This window comes from Eulemur rufifrons, chromosome 9 (genome assembly GCF_041146395.1).
Source record: "Eulemur rufifrons isolate Redbay chromosome 9, OSU_ERuf_1, whole genome shotgun sequence".
Taxonomy (NCBI): Eukaryota; Metazoa; Chordata; class Mammalia; order Primates; family Lemuridae; genus Eulemur; species Eulemur rufifrons.
In genome coordinates, this window is record NC_090991.1 from 19,666,896 (window position 1) to 19,683,341 (window position 16,446).

General features: G+C 34.1%; 1 protein-coding gene across 1 annotated transcript in view; it reads left to right on the forward strand.

Annotated features, from left to right (window-relative positions):
• The window catches only part of ATAD5 (ATPase family AAA domain containing 5), a 42,460-nt gene extending 26,739 nt beyond the window's left edge, over nt 1-15,721 (forward strand). The window contains exons 15-23 of the mRNA XM_069482269.1: nt 1,863-2,036; nt 2,294-2,427; nt 2,891-2,984; nt 4,317-4,381; nt 11,177-11,357; nt 13,430-13,611; nt 14,108-14,970; nt 15,379-15,537; nt 15,643-15,721. Coding sequence (XP_069338370.1) covers nt 1,863-2,036; nt 2,294-2,427; nt 2,891-2,984; nt 4,317-4,381; nt 11,177-11,357; nt 13,430-13,611; nt 14,108-14,970; nt 15,379-15,537; nt 15,643-15,721 — 1,931 coding nt within the window. The remainder of the gene's footprint in view (nt 1-1,862; nt 2,037-2,293; nt 2,428-2,890; nt 2,985-4,316; nt 4,382-11,176; nt 11,358-13,429; nt 13,612-14,107; nt 14,971-15,378; nt 15,538-15,642) is intronic.
• Nucleotides 15,722-16,446: the final 725 nt, after the last annotated feature.

Here is a 16,446-nt window from a genome sequence, read left to right on the forward strand (position 1 = left end):
GAGGATTACTTGGGCCCCCTGTAGTTGGAGGTTACAGTGAGCTATGTTGACACCACTGCACTCCAGCCTGGGTAATAAACCAAGATCCTGTCTCTAAAACAAAAGAAAAAACCCCAAAAAACTATTTTAATGCTTTTGTCTACTGATTCTATCATCTGTGTCATTTGTTAAGTTGGAGTTTCAATTGATTGATGTTTCCCCCCTCATACAGTTTGAATTTTTCTGCTTCTTTGGATATCTGATAATTTTGATTGCACGTCAGACTTTGTACAGTTTGCCTTGTTGGGTGCTGCGTATTTCTGTATTCCTGTAACTATTTTTTTCTTTTCTTTTTGCCAGGGATACTGTGTTGAGAATTTTTAACAACTTTTTTCTTTTTCATCTCTATTCTTCAACTTTTTTTCCAGGATGCAGTTAAGTTACCTGGAAACAGTTTATTCTTTTCAGGTCTTTTAAGCCGTATTAAGCAAGACAGTGGCAGCATTTAGTCTAGGGCTAATTTTGCCTCACTACTTAAGCAAAACATTTCTGAGTACTCTATCCCAGTACCCCATTAATTATGTTGTTTGACCATCTGCTGTCTGGTGGAAAGAGGAATTATTCCCAGCTTTCTGTGAGCCTCAGAGATTGTTTCCTCTGATCCTTCAGTGATGAGTACTCAATTTTATTTTTCCTTAGAGACACAGTCTTGATCTATTGCCTAGGCCGAGATATGGTGGTGCGATCACAGCTCACTGCTGCCTTGAACTCCTGGACTCAAGTGATCCTCCTGCCTCAGCCTCCCAAGTAGCTGTTACTATAGGCATGGACCACTATGCCTGCCTAATATTTAAAATTTTTTGTAGAGGTGGAGGTCTTGCTATGTTGCCCAGGCTGAGCATGTATTTTTTAAAACCAGTCGTTGAACTGATACCAGTCCCTGATCAAGCAGTATTTGGTCAATGTCAAAATAAGAAAAATGAGGACAAAATAGTGTTTTTTTATAAATCGAAATCATTCAATATAAAGAAATCTTTTTGTATTTTAAGATTTTGCCTCTCTTACCCATGGTGTTGAAATGTCCTATATTAATGAAATGATGGTGATGTCTATGATAACTTTTTCAAACTCAAAAACTTCAGTAAGTTTATTGAACACTGCTAATAATATGAAAGGACATGATAAGATCTGTGGAGACAGAGGGTACAGAAAAAGAATAGGACACAGTTATGGAACTGTGAATGTAAGATGGTATGGGAGGAAGATCCTGCTCTGAAACTATACAATAATTAGGACATGTAAGGACTAATCATGGTACTTAGAGGGGGAAAAAGGAAATACGCTCTAGAAAAATGCCCTGGGGCATCTGGAGAGTAGAGATCAATTATTTATTTTTGAATTTTATGTCCATTCTCCAAAGCATCTCTAGAAATAAATATTATTTGCTTGCAATATCAATTTAGGTAAAAAAAAAAAAGAAAGGAACAAAAATTTACTATAGGGCTAAGTTGAAGTTGGATAGCAAAATTCTGTTATGTCCTCAGTGTATACTGTTTTACCATTTTTCGTCCTGCTTCTTCTGACTAAGCAGGTGTAGAAAGAGTCAGTGGCGAGAGTGTGAACATTGCTTGCTATAAGAATGTGTATTTCTTTGGAAAAGAGTGTCTTTTCCAAATGACTGATTTAACTTTCTGTGCTGATAGAATAAATACAACACAATAATACTTGAATGTACAGAGTATTTAAATGAAAGAATGAAAGAAAATATCTGTGTCTTTGATCTTTAACTGGTAAGAGTAGACATACAGAGTGTGGATAACTCTATCTTGCCACCTGTATAATTCTTAGAATATTTATTTTTAAACGCAATTTGTTTTTGGCAGAAAAATTAAGCTCCCCTAAGAAATTTATTACATCACCAAGAAAACCTCCACCATCACCAAAAAGTAGTGGACCAAAGCGTGTACTTCCCCCTAAAACGCTGGCAAATTATTTTAAAGTATCTTCCAAACCAAAAAATAATGGAGAAATAGAAGCACTTTTAGAAAATAATAAAGGTAAGACATTAAGTTGACAAAATAAATTTTACATATTTAAATATCAATGACCCTGACACATAAAAAATATGAACATATTTTATGAGTTCCTATTGCTATTTGTTAAACCTCAGCTACACTGAAGGTCTACATATGGAAGTTTTAATATTTTCTTTTAGTTTTGATAATGGATTTTAATTTGAGCTTATACTGTGGAAATATCCAGGGCCTTATTAAAAGTTGATTTTACCTAAAATATTAATATTTTATTTATGCAGGAGTCAAAAATTTTTTTGAACAGAAACAAATTACTGAGACTAAATCTACAAGTGCAACTAATTTAAATGTCAAAGAATTTGGATCTGAGGAACCCAGCAAGAAAAATGCAACATCTCTTATTCTTTTTGAGGAGGTAGGGTCACAGAAGTACACATTCATGATATTTCATGATAAAAACTTTTAAAAGATTACTGTATGTTTTCTTATAAAGAGGCGCAAAATAGCTAAGAAAGTCAGTAATACTTGCATCTATTTGAAATTAAAGCAAATAAAGCCATCAACTCTAGAATTTTTGAGGAAGATGATGAATGCAATTCATGGTTACTAATTATTCAATGATTATAGAAGTTATTCTGATTCATACATCCCCAGTTACAGGTGGCTGCATATATTCATTTTTAATGTTTGATATTTGATTATTTTAAAATTCATTTACAGTGTAAGACATTGTAAGCTTTTAGCATGGACTGAATTCACACTATTCATAAATTCACAAATTTTGTCTCTAGCAGACATAGTATATCTACTGTGTATACATAACTGATATCCAATGTGTCGTTACTCGTTATGTTAATATTCTAATAAACGGTTTGTAGGTTGATGTAATTTTTGATGAAGATGCTGGGTTTTTGAATGCAGTCAAAACATTCATGGCAACAACTAAACGACCTATAATCCTTACGACAAGTGGTAAGTAACAATGATTTTAATACAGTTAATTACTTTTGGTTAAAAATATTTGATAAAAGCTTCTAATTTTAGTTAGAAATGTTCCTTTAAAAGTCAGCCATTTAAGTCTTTTTTCCTAAAATGAGGAAGTGCCTAGATATTTTTAAAACAGTCAAATTTGCAATTGATTTGCAGCCTTGAGTTATTATAAAATTAATATATTACCTCACAAATAGCAATGACTTTTTAAAAATAGATACTACCTTGGGTCTATATGTTGGGTATTAGATATTTAGGAAGCTGAGAACAACCTAGAATGCAGATAGAAAGACTTATGGACTAGCTAGTAAAGGTATTTTTTTGGGGGGGAAAATGTCAGGTTCTTCTCCTTGCCTCTTTATCATACTTGTAATTAGAGCACCAAACCTCACAGAGTGGTCAAGATTTTTTATGGAACCCAACCTTTTCAGCAGTTCCTTAATACTGAGTTTAACCATTCCTTACTCCCTGATAACACTCTCATATAGATTAATTGCATATTTTAGCCAAAGTAAACAATCATCAGCCTAACAGAATCAATCTACCTTCTCAAGAATTAGCATTGGGCCTGGCGCGGTGGCTCATGCCTATAGTCCTAGCATTCTGGGAGGCTGAAGCGAGAAGATAAGATTGCTTGAGGCCAGGAGTGCGAGACCAGCCTGAGCAATAGTGAGACCCTGTCTCTACTAAAAATAGAAAGAAATTAGCTGGACAACTAAAAATATATAGAAAAAATTAGCCAGGCATGGTGGCACATGCCTGTAGTCCCAGCTACTCGGGAGGCTGAGGCAGGAAGATTGCTTGAGCCCAGGTGTTTGAGGTTGCTGTGAGCTAGGCTGATGCCATGGCACTCTAGCCCAGGCAACAGAGTGAGACTCTGTCTCAAAAAAAAAAAAAAGCATTGAATGTTTAATTTTAAAAACTCAATTTCTTTTTTTAAAAATTATAGGTATTTATATTGTAATATATGTTGATATTTTTCATTATAAATATTGATGAGGCTAGCTCTGCTATGGATTTATATAGGAAAATGTGTTTATGTTACACTACACTTACAAAGTAATGGTCCATTTGATAGTGATTATAATCTACAAATTTTGATAAAAATCTTATTAATCACAAGTTAAGTGGTAGTTTAATCAAAGGATCACAGTTACTTTCGGTCAAGATAGAAAATTAGTTCCTTGAAGATTTATAATTTGCAAAGTATTATATTTTTTATTACCGATGAACTGCTATTTTCATGGAAAAGTATAACTGGAAAAGTTTATTTAGTGGTCTTAAAGTTTAAAAAATGTTTTCTTGTGTGTACAGATCCAACATTTAGTTTAACATTTGATGGTTGCTTTGAAGAAATCAATTTCAGTACTCCTTCCGTGGTAAGTTTTGAATTTTGATTATCATAAATTACATATAACAATTTTTTAAAAGGTGGTTTATTATTTTTTCTTTTTTTTTTGAATCTGTAACTGGTTGTGAGATTTATTATTAAATTTAATTATGATTTTAAAATGTGGTTGCTAAAGATATGTTCAAATATTTAAGTTTTAGGAAACTTGTTATTGCTTCTTTTACTTTAAAAGGGATTTTTTTGAAATATGTAAATTTTTATTAGACTCCAGTGGTTTTTTGTTTTGTTTTGTTGGTTTTTTGGGGTTTTTTTGTGAGTCTTACTCTGTTGCCCGGGATAGAGTACCATGGTGTTAGCCTAGCTCACAGCAACCTCAAACTCCTGGGCTTAAGCAATCCTCCTGCCTCAGCCTCCTGAGTAGCTAGGACTACAGATGTGTACCACCACACCCAGCTAATTTTTTCTATTTTTAGTTGTCCAGCTAATTTCTATCTGTAGTAGAGACAGGGTCTTGCTCTTGCTGAGTCTTGTCTCGAACTCCTGACCTCAAGCAATCCTCCCACCTTGGCCTCCCAGAGTGCCAGGATTACAGGCGTGAGCCACTGCACCTGGCCAGTCCTTTTAACTTTAGCCACGGTAGTGGTATTCATCTGTGTGCATGTGTGTTTTTTTTCTGTTAGTTAGCTTTATTGAAATATAATTTACATATAGTAAAGTTCACTCACTTGAAGTATATGGGTCAATCAATTTTGACAAATGTAGATAAAACATGTCTATCAAGATATAGAACATTTTTATTACCTCAGAAAGTTCTCTCTTGCCCCATTGTGTTTAGTCCCTTCCCATAAAACTTAACCCCTGGCAACTACCAGTCAGTTTTCTATCATTATAATGTTGCTCGTTGTGGAATTTAATGTAAATGGAATGTTATAATATGTAGTATTTTATGTTTACTCATCAAGAAGCCTTTTTAGATTCATTCATGTTATATGTGTTAGTTCTTTTGAGCTATATTCCATTGTATAGATATATCTCAATATGTTTATTCATTTACCTATTGATAGATATTTGGGTTATTCCCAGCTACTGTAAATAAAGCTGCCGTGAATGTTCATATTAAAACTCTTTGTTTGGACATATGTTTCTGTTTCTCTTACTGAAATACGTAAAAGTGGAATTGTTGGCCCATTTAACATTATAAAAGCCTGGCAAACTTATCTAAAGTTTTCCAGTGTTTTGCATTCCTACCAGCAATGTATAAGAGTCCAGTTGTTTCACATACTTGGAGATGTCTATTAAAAAAAATTTTGTCCATCTTACTAATTATGTATTGGTATCTCACTGTGGTTTTAATTTTTATTTCCTTAATGACTTAGAATGTTGAGCCTCTTTTCAAATGTCTATTTATCATCCATATCTCTTCTGTAGTGAAGTGTCTTTTCAAATCTTTTGCCCGTTTTTGTGTTTGGTGTGTGTTTTTTGCCCATTTATTAAATTAGTTGTTGTCTTATTGAGTTGTGGCAGTTTTTTAATATAATCTGGATACAAGTTTGTATTAGATAAGTGTTTTATAAATGATTTCTGCCAATTTGTGGCTTCCTTTTCATTTTCTTTAAATTCTGAAGAGTAAAATTTTTTATTTTAATGAAGTTCACTTTACCAAGTTTTTCTTTTATGGTTTTTGATCCAATTTAAGAAATCTTTACCAAACTCAAGCTTACAAAGAGTTTGTCTTAGAAGTTTTGTACTTTTAATTCTTAAATTTAGGTCTGTAGTCTGTTTGGAGTTAAGTTTTGAATGCAATGAGTTAAGATATATTCATTTGTTTTCCTTATAGATACTCAGTTGTTCAAGGACTACAGTATTTGTTGAAAAGACTTTTTTCTATTGAATTACTTTGCAGTTGTGTCAAAAATTAAGACTATATGTGAGTCTTGTTTTATTTATTTTTGTGAAAATATGACACTATCTTGATCACAATACCCTATAGCAAGTCTTGAAATCAAGTGTAAATCATCCAACTTTGTTTTGCAAAATTTTTTTGGCTATTGGTATTATTCATTTCTCTATTAATTTTAGAAATATCTTGTCAGTTTTTGTAGTTTATTCTGGTATTTTGTTGGAATTGCATTGAATTTATAGATCAATTTTGGGAAAACTGATATTTAACAATGTTGAGGGTTCTGATTCATGAAAATAATTTACTTTTTTGGAAGGGTTAACTTCTTTCATAAATGTTTTATAGTTTTCATTGTACAGACTTTGCACATATTTTGTTAAATTTAGTCCTAAGTATTTAATGTTTTTTTATGGTATTGTAAATGGTATTTAAAAATTTTAATTTCCTTTTATTTTTTTGAGACAAGAGTCTTACTCTGTTGCCTGGGCTATAGTGCCGTGGTGTGAGGCAAGCTCACAGCAACCTCAAACTCCTGGGCTTAAGCAATCCTTCTGCCTCAGCCTCCCGAGTAGCTGGGACTACAGGCATGCGCCACCATGCCCGGCTAATTTTTTCTACGTATTTTTAGTTGTCCAGCTAATTTCTTTCTATTTTTAGTAGAGACAGGGTCTCGCTCTTGCTCAGGCTGGTCTCGAGCTCCTGAGCTCAAACAATCCTCCTGCCTCGGCCTCCCAGAGTGCTAGGATTACAGGCGTGAGCCACTGTGCCCGGCCTTAAAATTTTAATTTCCAATTATTTCTTGCTGGTATATAGAAATACAGTTGATTTTTGTGTACTGATTTTGTATGTTATGACCTTGTCAAATTAATTTATTAGTTCTAATAGTAGATTCCTTAGGATTTTTTACACTGATTGTCATGTCGATTAAAAACACTTATTTTTTTCTTTCCAATGTGTATTTTGCTGTTGTTAGGTAGAGTGTTCTATAAATATCAATTAGAAAAGTTGCTTGTAAAATCTTTTATATCCTTACAGATTTTCTTTTCTTCTGGGGGTGGGGGTAATATATCAATCATGTTTATTTATTTTTGTTGTGGTAAGAACATATAACATGAAATCTACCCTTTGACAAATTTATAAGTACACAATACAGTATTGTTAACAGTAGGCACAACACTGTACAGCAGTTCTCTAGAACTTATCTTGCATAAATAACTAAAATGTTTTGCCCATTGAACGGCAACTCCCCATTTCTTCCTCCCCTCAGCCTCTAGCAACCACCATTCTACCTTCTGTTTCAATGAGTTTGACCATTTTAGATACCTCATATGTGTGGACTCATCCAGTATTCGTCGTTCTGTGACTGGCTTATTTCACTTAGCATAATGGTCTCAGAATTCATCCATGTTCTGACATACGGCAGAATTTCCTTCTTTTTTAAGACTGATCAGTATACCTTTGTATATGTCTAGCACATTTTCTTTATCCATTTATCTGCTGATGGATATTTAGGTTGTTTCCATATTTTAGCTATTATAAATAATCCTGAATGAACATGAGAGTGCAAGTATGTCTTCAAGGTCCTGATTTCAATTCTTTTGGATATATACCCAGAAGTGGCATTGCTGGATCATATAGTAGTTCTATTTGTAATTTTTTGAGGATCCTCCATACTTGCTTCACCATTTTACATTCCCACCAACACCAAATTTGTATAAGGGTTCAAATTTCTCTGTATCCTTGCCAACACTTGTTATCTTTTGGGGTTTTTTTGATAGTAGCCATCAAACAAAATTACCAACCTTTGGCTAGACTAAAAAAAAGAGAAGACTCAAATAAAATCAGAAATAAAAAAGGAGGCATTAAAACTGATGCTACAGATTTCAAAAGGATTACAAGAGACTACTATGAATAATTACTTGCCAACAGATTGGGTAGGCTAGAAGAAATGGATAAATTCTTAGAAACCTACCAAGACTGAATCATGAAGAAACAGAAAATCTGAACAGACCATTAACAAATGAGGAGACTGAACCAATAATCAAAAACCTTCCAACACAGAAAAGCCCTGGTTCACGTGGCTTCACTGATGAATTCTACCAAACATTTAAGGAAGAATTCACACCAATCCTTCTCAAACTCTTCCCAGAAATTGAAGAGGATGGAACATTTCCAAACTCATTTTATGAATTCAGTATTACTATGATACCAAAGCCATAAAAAGACACTACAAGAAAGGAAAACTAAAGGCTTATATCCCTGGTGGACATAAATGCAAAAATCCTCAACAAAATACTAGCCAACCAAATTGAACAGCACATTAAAAGGATCATACACAATGACCAAGTGGGATTTATTCCTGGATACAAGGATGGTTCACCACACAAAAATCAATTAATGTGATCTACCACATTCATAGAACAAAGAATAAAAATCACACAATCATCTGAATAGATGCGGAAAAAGCATTTGACAAAATTCAACACCCTTATATGATAAACACCCTCAACAAACTAGGTAAAGAAGGAGTTTACCTCAACATGAAAAGCCCACAGCTAACATCATACTTAATGGTGAAAGCTAAAAGCTCTTCCTCTAAGATAAGTAAGAAGACAAGGATGCCAACTCTCGACACTTCTCTTCAACGTGGCATTGAAAGTCGTAGACAGATCTATTAGGCAATAAGAAATAAAAGGCATCCATATAAGAAAGAAAAGAGTAAATTTCTCTCTCTTTGCAGAGGCCATGATCTTATATGTAGAAAACCCTAAGGAGTCCACACAAAAACTGTTAGAGCTAATAAATGAATTCAGCAGCAAAGTTGAAGATTACAAAATTAAAGCTCGCATGAGCCCATGAGTTTGATGCTACAGTGAGCTATGATGACACCACTGCACTCCAGCCTGGGCAACAGAGCTGAGACCCTGCCTCAAAAAAAAAAAAAATTCTCTTCAGTTATTTTAGTTTCAGCTGGGCTGCTTTGAGAAGACCTCATATGTGTGAAGTTCCAGCATCAGCCAGTGATTTGAGTCCTTTTAGCTAGAATTTTTTTTTTTTTCCTTTCTGGAACCTCCCTTCTCGCTTTCCAGATACTGTAATTATCCCAAACTCTATCCTTTGGTTCTTTAAACAAATATTAATAATTGAATGTCTGTCTGAGTTTTATCACTCCTGCTGCAGCATGCTCTCAAAAATCAATTTAAAAGTGGGAGGCAAACGGCTGGGAATCTCCGAGGGCCATTTGCTTTGCCCTTGTGTTGATTTCCCCTACAGTTTTCATCTGCTTTTGTTCACTTTGTTGTGATTTCAGGTAGTTGATTTATTTATAATTAATTATAAAGTTTATAGTTATTCCCGATGGCAGGATTTATTTGATAGCAGCTACTCTTTCATTATTGAAAGCAGAATTCCCAGTTTATGGGAAGAAGTCCCAGAAGTATGCAGGAGTAATGTATGTCTATAGAATAAAGCCAGACATTTCATAGGGAAAAAAGTTTTTTTTTTAATTGCCTTGTTTAGTATAGTGAAAATGCTAATAATCTTATATAAAATCTGTAAAATGTAAATATAATTTTATTCTAGCCTTCCAAGGTACAACGCTTTTTATAAACAACAATGGGAAGAGAATTGTACATGTTTTAGTGTTATAAAAAATAATAGCAATATTACTGGAACAATAAATAAAATGAGAAAATTCACTGTCCATTTACTCCCAACAAATCAAATATTTTTAAAATTTTCCTTTCTATTTCTTATTTACATACATATATGCTTTTATGCACTCATTGATACAATTTTCTAATTTTCTGGGTTTTTTTTTTTTTTTTTTTTTCTTTCTTTTTTTTTTGTTGAGACAGAGTCTCACTTTGTTGCCCAGGCTAGAGTGAGTGCCGTGGCGTCAGCTTAGCTCACAGCAACCTCAAACTCCTGGGCTCAAGCGATCCTACTGCCTCAGCCTCCCGAGTAGCTGGGACTACAGGCATGCGCCACTATGCCCGGCTAATTTTTTCTATATAGATTTTTAGGTGTCCATATAATGTCTTTCTATTTTTAGTAGAGACGGGGTCTCGCTCAGGCTGGTCTTGAACTCCTGACCTTGAGCAATCCACCCGCCTCGGCCTCCCAGAGTGCTAGGATTACAGGCGTGAGCCACCGCGCCCGGCCTAATTTTCTGGTTTTTAAAAATTATGTAAGTATTTTTCAGTGTTCTAGTATTCATATTTATAATTTTTTTTTTTTTTTTTTTTTTTTTTTTTTGAGACAGAGTCTCACTCTGTTGCCCGGGCTAGAGTGAGTGCCGTGGCGTCAGTCTAGCTCACAGCAACCTCAAACTCCTGGGCTTAAGCGATCCTACTGCCTCAGCCTCCCGAGTAGCTGGGACTACAGGCATGCGCCACCATGCCCGGCTAATTTTTTGTATATATATATTTTAGTTGTCCATATAATTTCTTTCTATTTTTAGTAGAGACGGGGTCTCACTCTTGCTCAGGCTGGTCTCGAACTCCTGACCTCGAGCGATCCACCCGCCTCAGCCTCCCAGAGTGCTAGGATTACAGGCGTGAGCCACCGCGCCCGGCCCATATTTATAATTTTGATGGCTGTAAAATGTTCTATCAAGCTATACTATTCCTTAATCCTAAGGGCTTTTGTTAGGGTTTATAAAACTGCATCTGGTGTTCAGATTGGAGAATCTCTAGCTGTCTTAGACTATATACAATTGATAAAAGAAGTATATATAAATGTTTTAAATTGAGTGGTATATTCCCTTATATTTTTTAGAGCAGCTTGACTCTCAAGAAGAGCTTTAAAATATTGAAGAATTTTAGCAAAATTTGTCTCACTTTTAAATGTTGTTCATATGTATTATTGCTGTATGTGTGTTAACTCTGCAGCTAACCACGTTTCTCTCTGTGTGTTTCTAAGCTAAATGTTGCCAGCTACCTACAAATGATCTGCTTAACTGAGAATTTTAGAACTGATGTGAAAGACTTTGTAACCTTGGTAACTGCAAATACTTGTGATATCAGAAAAAGTATTCTTTACTTACAATTCTGGATTACAAGTGGAGGTGGATTTTTAGAAGAAAGGCCATTAACCCTTTGTCGTAAGTTGATCTGTTTTAAAAGATTTCTACTATGGGGCCCTGTTTTAAAATCTATGCTATACTAAAATGTTGGAAAGATTATAAAAATTTTGAGCATCCAGTTATCATGTTAATTTTTTCAGAATAAATATACAAATGTCAACTTTGTTCATGAAAAGTTTTGTAAACATTAAATGTGGGGTAAATAGAATTAAACTGGACCTGGAAACATGGATTCTTCTCCTCGCTATGCTACTTTTTTAACCTCCAAAATTCAGTTTACCTCTTTGATCCTGTTTCTTTACCTTCAAAAGTGAGAGGTTGGAACTAAATAATCTTTTCATTTTGTGGTTGTTCTTTTAAGATTATAAAAGTAGGCTGGTCCGAGTGCAGTGGTGTTTACAACTAATTGATCACAACCAGTTAGAGATTCCTTTGTTCCTTCTCCACTCTCACTGCTTCACTTGACTAGCCTAAAAAAAAAAACCTGCCTACTATTCCCTTTCCTCCCAAAAGGTTTTTCATTCTTCTTTTTTTTTTTTAAGAAGGAGGGTCTTGCTATGTTGCCCAGGCTAGAGTGCAGTGGCTATTCACAGGCTTCAACATAGCCCAGAACTCCCAGGCTTCAGTGATCCTCCTGTTTCAGCCTCCTGAGTAGCTAAAATTAGTTTTCAAACTGTTACTTATACATTTATAAACATATGGTTTCTTATACAACAAATGGAACTATAATTATTTAGCAACTTTTTCACTTATTAAAAACATTGATTCTTCTACAATTATATACAGATATATATTATTTTTATATGACTGTAATGTAAAATCCCTTTTAGCTTCAATCGTCTTTAATTCTGTCTTTTCTAAGAACTTTATTATTTCAGAAATGCTTTTAATTTTTAGTATTCTTCGATCATCGTTACTTAATTCAAGTCACAGATATTTTTTGAGTACTTTCTCCATGTCAAGTCCTGTGTTTACATACATGAGACATAGTTCCTTCCCTGAGGAAGTTCTTAGTTTGTGGTTTCCATCTCCATAGTCACAGTTCTATAGTTACAGATTCTCCTCTGGTAAATACACAGTTACTTATTCATTCATTCATTCAGAGTCTTGCTGTGTTGCCCAGGCTAGAATGCTGTGGCATCAGTCTAGCTCACAGCAACCTCAAATTCCTGGGCTCAAGCGATCCTCCTGCCTTAGCCTCCCGAGTAGCTGGGACTATAGGCGTGCACCCACCATGCGCAGCTAATTTTTTCTATTTTTAGTTGCCTGGCTAATTTCTTTCTATTTGTTAGTAGAGACAGGGTCTTGCTCTTGCTGAGGGTGGTCTCGAAATCCTGACATGAAGTGGTCCTCCCACCTCGGCCTCCCCAGAGTGCTAGGATTACAGGCATGTGCCACCACACCCAGCTAATCTTTTCTATATATATTTTTAGTTGGCCAGATAATTTCTTTCTATTTTTAGTAGAGATGGGGTCTCGCTCTTGCTCAGGCTGGTCTTGAACTCCTGACCTCAAGCGATCCACCTGCCTCGGCCTCCCAGAGTGCTAGGATTACAGGCCTGAGCCACCGCGCCCGGCCTACACTTTACATTTTGATAGGTATTGTCAAGTTGCTCTCTGAAGATAATTTTACCAATTTATGCTCCCATGAATAGTATGTGATGGCTTTTTATGTGTACTGCTGACAGAACTAGATTATCAGTGTTTTAACTTTGCCAGTTTAAGAAATGAAACAAGTACAGTATGTATTTAAATTTGCATTTCTATGCTCACAGGTGAAATTGCACATCTTTTTATTAGATCTTTGAATTTATTGGATATTTCTCTTTCGTCTGTGATTTGCTTATTCACAGTCCTTGCACTTTTTCTTTTGGATTGTTTCAAAAGACCCCCACCATCAGCTCACTTAGTTTATGTGTTGTTAGAAATAATGCTTTATATTGTACTCTTGATAAATTGGACACATATGTGGAGAACAAAATGGGGGTATAGGTCCAAAAGATGTCACAGGATCTCAGACTTTAAATAATTGTTTGATACAATTTATTTAAAATATAATATAGCTAAAATTTTCTATTATTAATTTTGTAGGAGGAAATAGCAGAAATGTACAACTAGTTTCCTCTGAAGATGGCCCTGATTTCAAAAATAACCCTAAAAATACTAAAAGGAATCATGCAGATGTTCCCAAATGTGACACTGGCTGTGTTGAGACCTTGTTTGGCCTTAAGAACATTTTTTCCCCTTCTGAAGACTTATTTTCATTTTTAAAGGTATTTTCAATGTCTATTTTGGAATATTGAATTTATATTCATTTTCATCTTGCCAATACTAACTCCTGTCTTTTGAATCTTAAATTTAACTTACATTTGCCTATAGCTTTAATAGACTTTAGATCTCTGAATTTAACACATACTATCACTTTGACAAATGGTGCATAGGCATTGCTGTAAATGTATATTATAGGATTTAAAATAGAGTTTCGAAAATTTTTCAGATAGACAATTTCAGAGAAGTTTTTAAATAAATTAGCTTCTACTTATAATTGTAGTATATACTAAATATTAGAGAGTTTCATTCTCCAAATTCACAGTCCAAATGTGATTTTTAGACTCATAGTACTGTTTTGATGTATTAAGTGTAGGTTAATAACATTGGGGGTAGTGACTCAGTATTTAAAGACAGAATAGGAAAATCACTATATTCATATGGATAGAAAAATGTTCCAACTATGTACTGTTGTAACATTTACTCAAAATTGTTTTTCAGCACAAAATCACAACAAAGGAAGAATGGCATAAACTCATCCAGCTTCTTACAGAATTCCAAATGCGGAATGTAGATTTTTTATATAGTAATCTTGAGCTCATTCTACCATTACCAGTTGATACTATTCCAGAAACAAAAAACCTTTGTGGCTCATCAGCAACTGTGGATGCCAGTGCAGCAACAAAAAGTATGAAATGTCTTGCTAGGAAACATTCTGGAGAGCAGCCATTGAAAAAGTCAAAAAAGAAGAAAAAAAAGAAAAAGATGGTCATATTAGATGATAGTGACTTATTTGACACTGAATTGGGCTTTCCTGATGAATTTGTTGGCCTATCCCCTGTGTCTTCTTCCTCAAATTCAGAAGAAAGCAAAGCCAGAGACAAAGAACGCAATCCAGAGACAAAGAAACTAAACAAATGTTTAGAGTCTAACATTGAATCTATTTCTCATCCTCCTAAAACACCAGCAGAAAGAAAACGTTCTGCCCTTGTTGCTCATTGTTTAAATTCTCTCACTGAGTTCATGGATAATATGTCCTTCTTAGATGCTCTTTTAACTGGTGTAAAGGGACAAAAGGAATTTGGTAAAAATGACTTTAGTTGGACAAATGGAAAGGTTAAAAGTGGACTTTGTGATGAGTTTAGTCTTGAGAGTAATGATGGATGGACTTCTCAAAGCTCTGGAGAATTAAAGGCAGCTGCAGAAGCTCTCAGCTTTACTAAATGTTCTTCCACCATTTCAAAAGCATTGGAAACCTTGAGTTCTTGCCAGAAATTAGGAAGAGATCCGACCAAAGATCTTACTTTTTATGTTTCACAAAAGCACAATAATGTGTACTTTAATCAGACAGCAGCTAATTTAGAGTAAGTCTTACTTACTTTTTCTTTTTCAGTAAAAATGATAAACGGGAAATCCTTAGAGTTTTGTCTTAGAAATTTTAAAATGTTGGGATCATAGTAAGCCCTTAATAATGTAGCTTCTAATCAGACATTTAAGGAAACCAGCTTGCTGGGAAGAGATAATGAGAGATTAGGATGGGTTAGATTTGGGAAACTCTTGAATGACAGGGAAAGAGATTTGGACTTGTGTGACAGATAGCAGATAGCCATTAAGATTTTTTAGTATGGGAGTAATTGATGTGTTCACAGGAAATTAATCTGGAAGTGTCACATAGTCTAGACCAGAGGCAAGGAAATTCGTTGTATTTGAGATTTTTTGCATTTTTATTGGGCGTTAAAAATAAAAAGTAATGTATTAATTTTAATTTACAGTAATGCTTGGAAGAGGATAGCAGTAATTAAAAGTGTATTTTGTAGTCGATCTCTTCTGAACCTGGGTAATAGACAAGCTAGTATTATTGAATACTTGCCAACTCTTCGAAACATTTGTAGATCTGAGAAACTAAAAGAACAAGGAAAAAGTAAAAGAAGGTAAAGTCTCTATAAAAATAACATTTTAGATGGCTATTTTAAGATTAATAAATATTTTCATCAGATGGATATATTAAGTTATATTTTTCTTTGTAATTTTGACAGGTTCCTGCACTATTTTGAAGGAATTCATCTTGACATCCCGAAAGAGACTGTGAATACTTTGGCAGCTGACTTCCCTTAATATTCTGCAACGATGCCTTGTACAGATTATTGTCCTTAAGATGCATTTTTATATTATGTTGATTTTCATGGAAAAGTTTATTTCTCTTAATGTACATTTAAAACAGACAATTTGTATATTTTTTATTGGTGTGCACATATTTAAGACAAAAAATTTCGAGTTACAAATTGTATATATGATTGTGGTAGTATTTTTTTTTCTGAATTTTTTGTTTATTATCCAACTTAGCTTTCTTAGAATTTTTGTATGTGAGTGAGCTGTTTCTGGAAGGAAGAGCTCACTAAGATATTTCTAAAGATGTTTCAATGCTAAATTAATCTATAATTTTTCCTGTTCACGTTACCCTTAAACCACCCATCAAGTATGAATCACCTAATGGTAATCTTTTAAAAAAAAGTTTACATAATACAAAATATAAAATACATAAGTAATACGTAAGAAAACTTCCTAGGAAGAAAATTATGCTTCATTTTTCAAAAAGTAAGATCTTCCTGATAAATTTATTCCTAGTATACTCCAACAGGATATTTTACCATTGAATCATTGAATGTTGACAAAGTAAAATCAAGATTATAAATTATACTTTTCATAAACCTTTTTTAGCACCCATGTGGTATCTTTTATATTTTGCCAACTCAAATCATTTACCTTGTATGTGTTTCTTATATTTTTGTATCACTGATGTTTTACTTCATAAAGATGTTAATAACATTAATGTCTATTTT